Below are 13,154 nucleotides of genomic sequence, written 5' to 3' on the forward strand. Positions count from 1 at the left end.
AACTGCACAAAAGCAAGATCACAGGTCAACTACAACACAAGCCAGATGTTAGTCTGTACCACAACAAAGATCAACTCAAAACAACCCAGAGAAACAAACCCCAAACACATCTCCTCAGCAGAGTTAGGAAACAGCGCAGACAATATTATTCACAGAGCATAAACTCCATGACAGCCCAGGTACAAGTAAATCAACACAACATCCTAGGAAAATATATACCTTTCCATGGCCAATTATGGCCCCTAAATACTATCCAAATTCAATGTGCTGTAAGAGAAACCTTTAACTACACCATTGCTTCTTTCAGACAGAAATTGAGGTGGTGATTACACAAAAAATCAGATTGTTTTCAAACATTGATGCTGTAGCTAAAAAGTTCTCACATCCTTGCTTGTAAAATGCTTCACGTACACAGAAAATTGTTGGCAATAAAAGCACAAGTCTTCCTCTGCAACTAGAGCAGCTCTTATTAGCTGCATAGCCTGCTATTGCCAGTACAGCACCCTGCGCCAGAAAAAACACCCTTGTTCACAAAAAATAGCAGCATTCTAGTCTGAATTAGCAAGAGAAGACAAGCAACTGTGTTTTGTATCAGCTGTTGTTGGTAACAATGAACAGAGCCCTTTTTATTTCAAACCTGACTACAAATATCTAAAAATATTTATGTTTAGCTTACCACTTCTTGATAGGTTCCATTTTAAATCCTAGATAAATGCTTCTTACAGTATTTTCCAAGGACTGAACTTCTCAAAACCTCAGAGCAAAACAAAACTCTTCAGAACAAGAGTTACCTTGTTAAAAAAGTTACTTAAAAGCAACTAAAAGAAAAAAAAAAAAAGTAAGTTGACCAAGAGCAAATAAGCTATCCAGCAGTGATCATATAGCCTACTTTGGGATTTTGCTTTTAGGGGTTTGTTTCATGGAAAAAGGTAAGTTTCCATGATTCCTTTGGTTTGAGAGAGTTATTAAAAAAAAAATTAATTTATCAAAGTTTGATTGAAGATGGGGGGAAGAAGAGGAAATGATCCTGCATAAATATTCTCAGTTTCACATTGAACATTAATATCGACTGAGTCAAACCACTTATTTTCACCATTCTCTACATTTTGCCAACTTATTTTTATCATTGTATGATAAGTAAGAATCATTATCTGCAAAACCAATCTCCCCACTGAGAGCTGGCATCTCCCAGCAGTTTTTTACATCATGATCCTAAAATACATCTCCACAGCACCACAGCACAAACTACTGGCAGCAGGTATCACCAGCCAAAAATTTTTTTCCCAGAGTTCAACCAGTTCATTTAAGATCATGGCATCACTTCTCACAGAAGGCACGTGCAAGAAAACAAAGAGCTTAAGCTCCCCTCCAAACACTTGCTCATAAAACTAACCTTGAGAACTAAATATAACATTCATAAGGTAAAATTAAATTGGTCTTGGTCAAACATGAAACCCAGTGGTTGTGAACTACACAGTAAATAACTATTTCAGCTTGAAAATAAACTATGAGACATTGTGCTAACAAGGCTGTTAGCTAGCTATTAAAGCCTCTATTTTCATGTTCAGAGATGAAAGTATAACCATAAAGAAAAATTTTCCACATGTCATTTCTTTATTACAGTCTTGTCATGCAAGGAGTGACATAAAATGACTCTGTGTACTAAACAAGTAGAACGCTTACCTAGAAACTGAAAAACAACAGCACAAACAAAAGTCACCAGCAGTCTTTAATTTATTCCTTTACATTTCAAAGTACACGTGTTTGCATTAGTCAGAAGATCCACCTCCCAACTACAGCCAGCCCTCAAATTATTCTGCATAACACTAATTGAGGGTCCAGCTGAAGAGTTACCTGTTCAAGGAACCTGCAAGTAAAATAAATTATGCAAGAAAGGAAGCCAAGCATGCTTAAGAATACTAAAGGCTTTTAAAATGATTAGCAGGTTTACTCTTTAATTTGGCAAGGTAACAAACTTTCAGCACCCAAGAGAAAAAACACAATGAGGGAAAAGCTTTATATAAATATCCCACATGCCAAAGCAAAAGGCTTATTTCATTGGAACAATGCACTCCAGTTTAAACCAATACCAAGTATAAAAAAAGAGAGATCTTTCTGGGGAAGTTATTTATATGTTAACGCATAACTTCACAGCACGTTTGTGTGGAATCCTCTCCTCACAAAGGCTGCTTGGACAGTCCCTCACTGGCACCGGCCCCTTCAGGCACACGTTCCCGCTCAGGAGGGCTGGGAGTATCCATCTCTGAACACATGAGTCTGCTTTCCAGACCTGCCCGAGTTTGGAGCGCGGCGCTGCCAGGCGCTGACCGCAGGCACGCAGAGCGATGCTCCGGAGCCAGGCACGGCGGTAATGGCTGCTGGGAGCGAGCAAACCCGCACCCCTCAGAGCGTTCCCAGCTTCTCCGCAAATTCAACTCCGGCTAAGCCTGCGAAAATACTTTATGTAACCAAAGAGGATCACACTAAAACCTAATGTCGCAAGAAAAAAAAAAAAAAAAAAAAAAAAAAAAGTACGCTCCAGAAGTCATAAATCCCTCACCTAACTCATAGCTCCACTTCCCTTTTGATTCATTCCCCGTAGAGCGGGAACTGCGACACCCCGGTCGGCATTCGGAAAGCACTCGCAGGGTCCAAGCGGAGTATGACAACAGGAGATTGAACCTGCCGTCGGAGGAAGCTCCGGTAGCACCCAGCGCTGCCGAAATGCCCGGGCAGGAGTGGGCGCCCGCGGCCATCCCGCCCCGGAGCCCCCCGGGCCCGGGCTGCACACCGCGAACCCGCCGAGGCTGCCGCTGCTATGCCAGCACTGCCAACAAACATCGAAGCAGAGGAGGATGGTTTTGCTGGCGGGAGAAGGAGAGACACAAGCACACACCCGAGAGATGAGGGGTGGGAGGGATGGACGGACAGACTGGCGGACGAAGGGGCCGCTATTCACCTCTCCGGGCGGCAGCCCAGCGCTTCAGTCCCATCACCGCTGAACAGGATAAAGAGCTCTTGCTTAGTTGAGCTAGTTTAAAAACTTCTTGCTTAACTTACAAACCTAAAGTTTTTTCGAACTGTCAACGGCTTTCGCTTGAGAAGCTGAAAGTTAACTTTCGCGGGACTTTTCCGACCTCAACTACTCTGTTTCCACGATGCTACCTGCCTGAAGGGGCACGGTAACCCCGCTCTCCGTGCAAGCAGGCTGCCCAGGACGAACACAGGGAGAAGGGGACAGAGCAGACTATGGGTAGAGACCCACTCTAGATACATATACATCTATAAATGGACCTGGAGTTAGCCAGTCTCTCTGCAAAACTTTCTCTTTCCCAGCATCAGAAAAAGAAAGAAACCAAAACAACACCGAAAATCCCGCAAGGCGAAGCGGGCGCCAGCAGGCGCGGAGGAGCGCCGGCAGGAGGGCGCGGGCAGCCGCCAGCTCCCGAGCACCACGCCGGGGAGTCCCGGGGCTCGGCCGGGGCCGGCGCTGGCCAAGGCCGCGTTCCCCCGCCGCCCACGCAGCCGCCCCGCCGGGCAGAGGAGCCGCGGCGGCAGCGGGGCACCCCCAGCGCGCCGCCAAAGTTCCCCCAGCGCCCGGACGGCAGGGCCGGCCCCCTCTTACCCTTAGTCCAGTCCACCACTTGCTTCGGGCTCCACTTGGTCACGGGCTCCATGGCGGTCCGAGCCCGCCGGCACCAGCCCCCGCTCAGACCGCAGCTGCTCCGGCCGCGGACTCGCCCCTCTCACGCTCCCATCCCGGCAGCGCCGCTCCGGGCCGCCCCCTCCCCGGCCCGGCTCCTCCCGCCGGCCACGGCCGGGCCCGCCCCGCTGCCGCTCCGCCCCCAGGTGCCGTGTCCCGCCCGGGCCTCGTGCTTGGGAAAGCGCCGAGAAAAAACTTCCTGGGGTTCCCGCTCCGACAGGTCCGGAGAGAGGGCGATTCGGGAGTCGCCCGGCATCCTTCCCCGGGAGCGGCGGGCGGGCCGTGGGGTGGAGCGGCGGCCAGGCGCTGCGCCCTGCTTCGGTGGTGGCTCAGAGTGAGTCACAGCCTTGGGGCAATTTCAGCAGCAACTGTAGGGTGCCTTGAACCGCGCTTGTCCCCGTGCTGGCATTTGGGGTTTTTGTTTCTGAATCCCTCGCCTAAAAGAGTCCTTGGGTGTGGAGGCTGTTTCGCCAGAAGAGTTTACTTTTATTTTGCTGACTTCTCTTGGGGGCTGCATTAAGCCATCAGCTACACCTCAGACTCGCATTCCTCATGGGAAATGTGTCGCTTGTGTCCTGGCCATCTCCCGAAGCCCATGGAAGCCCTTTCTGAATGTCAGTCTCTTCTCAGAGGTTAAAGGGCTGACTTCCAGAATTAGGTGCCCAGTATACCGGCTTTGTCCATTCCCCAGCACTGAGCACATAATTCGGCCTTGCAAACACCTTTCCATGCCACAAGGAAACATGAAGAAAACAGGAGTTTTTTATTTGTCACAATACTATCTGGTTCAGCAGCAAATTGCAGCCTGAAGCCCTTTTGTGGCATGCACAAATGTCCCACTGCTCTTCTTCCTCAATGAGGAAGAAACAGCGTAAACTCTGCTGTGACAACAAGACTGTGAAATTTTAACTTGGCAATATTACAGAGTGGGCAAGCAGCTGGGATTTGAGACTGTCCAGTATCCCACTGTTTTCATCGTCTCCCTTCTCGACCCATCTGTTATCCCCAGTCATGCAGCTGAAATGTAAGCTCTTTGGGACGGGTTGTCGGTTCCATGCAGGGCTGTGCAGCACCCAGCTGTGCAGTGCCCAGCTTTCCCACCGTGGCACAAACAGCTGCCTTCTGGCACACACTGCTGCAGACCCCTGTTGGAATCAGGAGGAGCTTTAGTTCCAGTTCTAGTTTGGGGAACCAGTAGTTAAAAAGAAAGGTGTGCACATACACCTAAAAAGTATTATTTGTTCTTTTTTTTTTTTTTTTTGTTACATGGTGTTTGAAGGTATATTTTTAGTTCTTTATTATAAGGTTAACTCATTCTAGCTGATTTCTCTATTTGCTTTCTAGTTTGTGAAATAGAACAGCTGTCAGTTAACCTCTCTGCCTATCTGAAAGATTATGATGCAGTTCCTCACAGCTTTAATAGTGGTGCAACAACCAAAAGTTTCCCGATTCCCTATTGAATCATGTTGCCATTCATGATTTAAAAAAGGTAAAACAGCAGCTCTCCCCTCCTGGCAGAGGCCTGAGTAAACAGACGGACCCTGCTAATGGTTTCACAGGGGTTAATGGAACAGCACTTGTTTTAACTACACAGATGCTTCCCTGGGTTGCAGGCAGGATAGCAAATGTCTCTCACCCTTGGTGTTTGGAACACTCATCTGCTGTCATCCTTCTCTGTCACAGGTCTTGGGCCAGTCCCTCTGCCTGATTTGGGTCAGATGAGCACCATATTTTGTGAGGAAGGCACACAGAGATGGTCGCTCGCTAGCAGATTGCCAATCCATCAAATCCATTATTAATACTTAGTATTTTTGGTCATTTTCAAAGTGACAAATCTATTTTTTTTTTTTTTTTTTTGAGCAGGTCAACATTGCAGTGACTTTCTGTTCTTTTACTACATGATGTCCCCCAACATCAACCACTTTACAGCCTGCTCTGGACAAATGAAATGGGGCTGGCAGGGGAAGGCAGCATGTCTCCTGTTTCTCAAAAGGATCCTAGCCACCTTGCTTACCTGTGCTACTCTTTTCAAGCCCAGATTGCATCTGCCTTTGAGTTGATCTTTCTCATGATTGCATCACCATAATCTGATCTTTATTTGAGATGAGATTACCTAGTAGTCCACTGGCATGATGCAATTAGAAGTTCTGTCTATAGAATAAGGTGATTTTTGTTAAAAAAAAAAACTCATTGCCAAAAGAAATCATATTTTTTTAAAAACCAACCAACTCTGTCCAATTTCTAGCAATGCCATATTAAAAAATGGCACTTCTCCTTTGACTGCCTTCAGATGCTCTGAGTTTATGAGTTTTTATCAGGTATCAACTTTTAGGAAAGATGTCCATTCCTTTTCTCTGCTTGCAGCCTTGCACGGAATTCATTGCTCTGTCAAGCACCCATCTACCTACTCTCCAGAAGTTCACAGGGATTTTTTTATTACCATTTTCCAATGGTAAAAGTGATTTGATTTGAGGAGACATTCAGACCAATTGTTTGCTGATTCCCTGTTTTGTTTTCTTCCTTTCTATTTCCTCTTCCAGGCCAGGTTTTCAAAGGGCTCTCAGGCCAGTTTGCCTGACAGCACCAAACTTAGTGTGGACCATGGTCTTTAGTTTTACAGTCTTCGGCAGAGAAATATGCACACTTCCATCACCCCAGAGGAAAGACAAAAGAGTCTTTTGTCTAAACCTAGAGCCACATCCTGTCAAGATGGCAGAAGAAGCTACACAGTGTTTGTCACCTTCAGCTTTCTCTCCTGCAGCTGATCAGCAAGAGGAGGGCAGATGACACTCTGTAACAGAAAGTCTGTGGGAATAAGTTTTTCTTTCAAGAAAAAAAGGAGTATTTGAACAATGGAAAAAGCTTAGCATCATTTTCATCAGCTGTACTGGCAGTACTCCAGCTTAACAGTGTATTTATCAGTTTTTTCTAAACACAGCCTGGTTGACCCTGCCTCTCAGGCCTCAGTTTTCCATACCAAATCTGTGACCTGCCAGCTTACCTGGGTGGACCCAATTTTTTTTTACATATAGATGGTCACATGCTTGACAAAGTAACCAATGTGGACAACAAGGATGACATTCAAGTTCTTAAACGAGGGTGAGAGGCAATAGATGATCTAGCACAAATACCTGCTAATACAGACAGAACACACCAAAATTCCTTGAACAGTTGAGAGTTAAGTGAGTTTGAACCAGGTTATCTCTTCACATCACATTGCTGCTTTTGTCCCCTGGCTGCTGCATCACAGTCTGTCTGTTGCCAGACTTACTACCACCCACCAGAACCATTGTGCAGGTTTGCAGGGACAGCAGGTCCTTTCTCTAAGAGAGGTAACTGCTGCTACTCATCTCTAAGGGGATGAATAAACAACTGCTTAGTCAAGAGTCACATATCAAGTTCAAAAAGTGTGGGTTTTGTTCAGAGCCACAAAAAGTTAGTTTTCTCACTGGATCAATTGTTTTAGGGGTGTCAGCATATTGCAGTTGGCATTTTTGAGTGGAAGGGATGTTTATGTTTCGCAAAGCACTATCTAGGCAAGTTTTACATTGCATTACATTACATTTTAATTACATTATTCATGAAAGGCTCAAGATTATTTCATATTCATAGCTGAAAGCTGTGAAAATTGACAAATTTAAAGTATGGGGAACAAAAGCAGTATGTGGGTAGAACATCCACTCTTTGCTTATATTGACAATCCATAGGTGAGCAGTTAGGTGCTCATCCCTACCCTTTTGTTAATCATAATGCTTCAGAGACCACTTCAAATAGGGTCACAGGGGAAAAAAAAAACAAAACAAAAAAGGATTTTCCTTTTCAAGCATTACCTTAATCACACACACAGGCCACAAAAGTCAGTAGGACTTTTTGCACAACAACAAGTAAATTTTACCCTACATAACTGGAACTGAGAATTTCCCATAAGGTCAGTGAGTATTAAAGCTCTTTTGGAAATTGCAACAGGTAACTTAACTGAGTCAGAGTGAGTCAAGTTCAGAACTGGGTTTGGTTCTATCAGCATGTAATTAAAAAAAGTCATACTAGTAGGAAACTCTTGTTGCACAAGAATCAACATCCTATTTCTCACTTTGATACCAGTACTGTGAATGATGTATCACTTCTATACATGAGAGTGTGGGAGATCTTGGTGTAGCCTGATGAGAGAAATAGGTCTGCCCAGTGGTGTTTCGAATACAAAGTTATGCCTGGTTTATCAGTAACCAAAGTTAGGTGAGGAAGACCCCCATATATGGCTGTATTTATAATGGATCTATCAGATTTATTATTTTCCCCCCAGAATAAAAGTTCCTGTGCTACTTATTTCCTAAGAATAGGAGTTCTGTTTTGGATTGTCCTTGTTATCTTCCATTCAGCTTTAAAAATACCTACATTAAGTTCCTAGTTGGATGAAAGTTGCCACTGCCTGCTGCTATAGGTGTGTATATATATATGTCTGCATATAAACGTATGTGTGTGTGTATCTGTACACGGATGACTCTGCAGAAAACCGACATAGGCCATAAGGAGAAAGGTCTTCTCCTGAAGTTTTTCCTCAGAGCAAAATCCTATAAACTTTAACAAGTATAATTTTTTTCCTTCAAGAATGCAGATATAGGACCTGATTTGTCATATACTGGCCTTTGTAATTCCCTAGGTGGTTTTATTAAGTAGATCTCAAATCCCTGCATAGAAATCATTTCCTCCACTACACCTTGTGCTAAGGTGACACGTTTAAGAAGAGAATCACAAACCTGTTGTGCAAAATATAAATGTATTAAAAATGTATTTCATAATTATTAGAAATAAGGTTATAAATTTATTTTGGTCTACCTTAGGTCCCTTTACCTGGCTGTGAAACTATCTGACTCTCAAGTGAACAAAGCACAAAAGTGATTTATGGAAAATTACAAAACTCACCAATATCAACAAATAAAGTGAAACTTAAAGTCAAAAGAGAGCATTTTGGTACAGAGAAAGAGAGAAATTATTTTATCTGGTCTTCATTTCCCTGCCCAAAAGGCACACAAGATGAAAGTTTTGTCTTGAACATACTTCCTCAGTGAGTTTGATTGGCTGCGGAAGATTTACGTTCCCCAGTGGAAAACAACTTCTGGGAGTTTAGCACTAGCAAGGAGACATTTATGCTGCTAGAGCAGGGAAACCACTTTGCAAAATTACCAGGAGCAGCCTCTGCCCCACCAGCTGTGGGTGTTTGTCCAGCAGTCACTTATCACAGGCACACAGAAGCAGAGCAGAACCCAGTCCTGCCTGGTGCCTGGAGGGGTGGAGGGAGCGAGATGTGGCGCAGGGCAGGTGAAGCAGATGTGCACAGCTGAGTTCCTGGCTCAGGACCAGAGGAGGGGGCTGAGGTACCATTCAGCTCCCTTCAAGCACCACGCTGCTTTGGGCTGAGGAAGTGTGAGGAATGAGGGTGCAGCAGGCATCTGGTGCAGGAAGAAAAGGGGTGCTGGAGCAGATGGGATGTCCCCACCACCTCCGAAGCCACACACAGATGGTGGAAATCTCCTCCTGCTAAAGGGATACCTGTGGGTCAAGGCAGAGAAGACCACCTCTCATATATTTGTGGTACTGTCCACACAGCCTGGGCCTGGAAACTTGCTCAAAATAAGGTCTAAGAGAGACAAATTTATCGAAGGAAAACCAGAGTTATTCTTACATGGAACATGTAGGAATATTGTATATTTGTATTTGAAGACCTTGATTCAAGAAGCCTGTGTTCTGCCTAAACCACACTAACTTTTTCTCCCCCTTTTATTTGTCTTCAGACATCAGAAAACAGCAGCCAAAGGAATTTAAGGCCAGTCTGGCTAAATGTACACATGCAACAGTAGAACCACGAGCTAGAAACATTTCTTTTAAAAAGCTATGTGACCATGACAATAAATTTTTTTTTGCTCACTTTTGCAGTCTTCTTGCTCCTTCTTTTCAAAGGAAGTTATATACACAAGTATTTTAATTCACCCATTTTTCTTAATAGCCTAAATTTATGTGCAGACTCTGAAATGTAAGAAAGGTGCATTAACTCTACCTGCTAGAGCTTTTATTGCAAATGGAAGGGGTTTTTTTGGAAGGTAAAAAAAATAATAGGAATTCAAACAATTCATTTGAATATCTGTTTAGCATTAAAAATAATACCTAAAATCAGAGATTTTTTTTTCATTAATTGTCATATATTTAAAGCTTTTAAGTAGAATTGGCAGCAGTATCACAACAGGTTATTATAGAAATCCACCTATCAGGAATTAAATTCCCCAGTAACTTAAGCAACAGTTTCTCTAGAAAACTAGAAAGCCAGCTATTACTGTAGTATATCTTCTATAGACTTCTCAAATCTTCAGATCTTCAGACATGCTGCAAACATTAATGAGCAATCTCTCAAAATACCTGTGGTCTTGTGGTTAAGACAGCCCAACACAGTTTCAAAAGAATGATGTTCAAAGCCTTGCTCTGTCACAGCCCGGCTCATACAAGACTAAGACTGATCCTGAAATTCTTTGAGATTAGGGATGAGAGTAATTCTGTTAAATTCCATGAGAAGAATGTTCCTAAATGTTTTTATATTAAGGGGATTTGTGGACATCTTTGGGTTCAAAGTCCAAACAACCATCCTGCAGCTGCTAATAGCCTCACCTCTGACTGTCCATCGGAGCACCTGAGGAGATTCCAAAAATAATTCCATGCACTCCCTTGCAAAGGGAAGATCTCTGGCTGAGGGCCTGCTCTAAGAAATAGAGCAGGGGTAGGAGAAAAAGCAATAATATCATAAAACACAAATTCTGAACTATTGCCCCAGCTGTCTTGTCACACATCTGCTCAGGCCCTTGGTCCAGGCTCAGCTCTACACAGAAATGACTATTTTTGGACCAAGGGCTCTTCTGGGTTCGGGTGCTAGCTTTGTTCACTCCTCTGTGGCACGTGGGGATCCTGAAATAATAGGCATATTCAGAGTAGGTCTGATCAAACCAGTTGGGTGAAAGCATTGGGGCTTCATTCACCACCTGGGTGAGCCGCAGGCTGTGGGGCATCTCAGTTCAGCTCCCCTCTCTGCCCCACAGGATTTCAATTTTCTTCCTGGGGCTGTGTACAGGTGTAGGTTTCACTCCCTAGTCCAGCAAGATTTCTTAACAGACAGGCTCAGCTAGTTCTTCCAAAGCTTTTTAGATTTTGTGGTTTATACCCTTTATGTGGCCAGATTTCCTCACGTGTTGTCTGTGCAATCTGAGGAGAAAGCTCACACCTCAGTGGACCTTGCCCTGACAGCAAGGGCTGTTGGTACCGCTATTACAAAACACAGTTTGAAAATGAAATGATAAATCACACTCAACAATTTGCTTGGAAAATTACAGCTTTTTTTGTCCTCATTGCAGAGAACTATATACCTGTCATTCCTTTCTTTGATGAGCAGCATTGAAATATTTCCTGCACATTTATCACAACCTTTTTCCTTTAATAAATTACTACATTATGCATAATACTTCCTTAGTTTGTATGTTACTCTTGCTTCTGTAAAGAGTTGACTCATTGGTTGTGTTGAGCCTGGGATGCAAAGTGAAGCCCCAGGGAAGAGAAGCTCTGAGGAACGGAGAGGAAAAAGTGGTCATTTAATCCCCTGAAAATATGGCTTTGCAGACACCAATGACTAGGTCTGTCCTTTGAATCAACGACTGCTCTGAGAGCAATAAAAGTCACAAACAAATGTTGGTACCACAAGTGTTGGACGAGCTTATAAATCATATGAGAAAGGTTAAAACAATTATCTGAAATACAATAATCCTTTTTGAAACATACTGCTCTTCAAAAACAGGTTTACAGCCTCCCTTCTGGACAATAATTTTCATAGCAGAAGTCTGATAAAAAGCTTTAGAAACTGCATTCAATAAGTATTCTTTGTCTCCACTGCATGGATAATTATGTTTCTTTTCTCCCCACTTTCAGGACTTTTTCCTCAACGTTGGATAATTTAATTAGAAAGTGTAGCAGCAGTCAAGAAGTTTATCAGACTGGAATAGCAAGTTTCTGCAAGAATCATGCTTTTAGTAAAAGAGCACTTGGTCACCTCTACCTCAGTAACAGCATCCTAAACATGAAGAAGAAAAATTTAGGAAAGATAAAAAAAAAATAAATATCCCAGGGCATATAAAGACTTGAACGTAGGATAAAAAAAAACAAACCAAACCAAACCAGAACAAAACAAAACAAAAAAATAAAGAAAAGAAAAAAAGTCATGTAAACAGCTCCAAAACAGCATATTCAGTGGACAGAAATTAGGCCAATACATCAAATATACACTGTTTGTTGTTGGTGCCTGAGGCCACAAAATTATTTGGAGTCTTTGGCTTTCTGTGTGTACAAGATGACGGCAGAAACCAGACAATGGGCTGATGTTTGTTCTTCAAACCCAACCACCAGATGAGTGGAGTTGCTGCTTTTAAATATGTAATGTTTTTTTGGAAGGCTGGCACCTCTCACATGCTCCTTGAAAGAGAAACAGCAATACAAGGATCTGGTGGGAGCTCAAAATCCTCATTTGGCTCTCAATTATACATCCCTACCACACAGACAGAGATGTATTTGCAACATGCTTGTTTGGGGCCTACTTTTTTTTAAATTGTGATTTTGGTTTAGTTTATGAAACTATCTATTTTTCATGGTCATGGGAAGATGTAGAGACCAAAAACTCTAAGTGAGCAAAGCACAGAAAGTTGTGGTGTGCTGAGCATGTCAGCAGCAGTGGCCTTTGGCACAGGCTCACATCAAAGCTGTTTTCACTACACAGCCTGGCCAAAGCCCAGCAGCTCTGCTGTGTGCAGACAATTATTTGTAAGGACCCCTGCTTTTGTCTTCCCCAAATGATGTACCTTTACAAGAAAGCAGAAGGGAATTGGCCCAGGCACTGGGAGACGCTTGTTTTAATACCAAATCCCATGTAAGCATCTGAACATCAGTATTCAAAATAAGTACAAGAGGAAGACAGAACTTACTTATAATCATCCTTTCTTCATGGCTTCCCTCCATTTCTGAAGTCAAGAGGAAAGATCACCAGAATGCAAATGTGCTCTGTTGGGAAGGGAGTGGAATGCAATCCTCCTCCACTGGTTTATATACGAAGTTCCTGTCTACCACTAGCAAGATTTATTCACTTAAGACTTTCCAGTGTTCTTGAAATACTTGTCTTTTAACTTACAACTTGATTTGGGACATTTTCTGATGGTTTCAAGGGAGGACTAAAGAGATTTTGATAAAAATTTGTGCAAGAAGAAAGAGAAACCAGTATTCATGTAAGCTCTTGTATTGTTTGTTTGCCCTCCATGGCTGAAATCAGAAAAAGTGGGTAGAAATCTCAAAGGTGAAGACCTTCCAGTTCCATGGCAACAAATCAGATGCAATTTTAACCGCGACCTAAAATGATACTACAAGAATTAAACAC

The 13,154-nt window shown here is 43.2% G+C and overlaps 1 protein-coding gene across 1 annotated transcript in view; it reads right to left on the bottom strand.

Annotated features, from left to right (window-relative positions):
• The window catches only part of CNKSR3 (CNKSR family member 3), a 55,506-nt gene extending 51,729 nt beyond the window's left edge, over positions 1–3,777 (bottom strand). Inside the window, exon 1 of the mRNA XM_064413369.1 lies at positions 3,626–3,777. Within this exon, the coding sequence (XP_064269439.1) occupies positions 3,626–3,677 (52 nt within the window). The 5' untranslated portion in view covers positions 3,678–3,777. The remainder of the gene's footprint in view (positions 1–3,625) is intronic.
• Positions 3,778–13,154: the final 9,377 nt, after the last annotated feature.

This window comes from Passer domesticus, chromosome 3 (genome assembly GCF_036417665.1).
Source record: "Passer domesticus isolate bPasDom1 chromosome 3, bPasDom1.hap1, whole genome shotgun sequence".
Lineage (NCBI taxonomy): Eukaryota > Metazoa > Chordata > Aves > Passeriformes > Passeridae > Passer > Passer domesticus.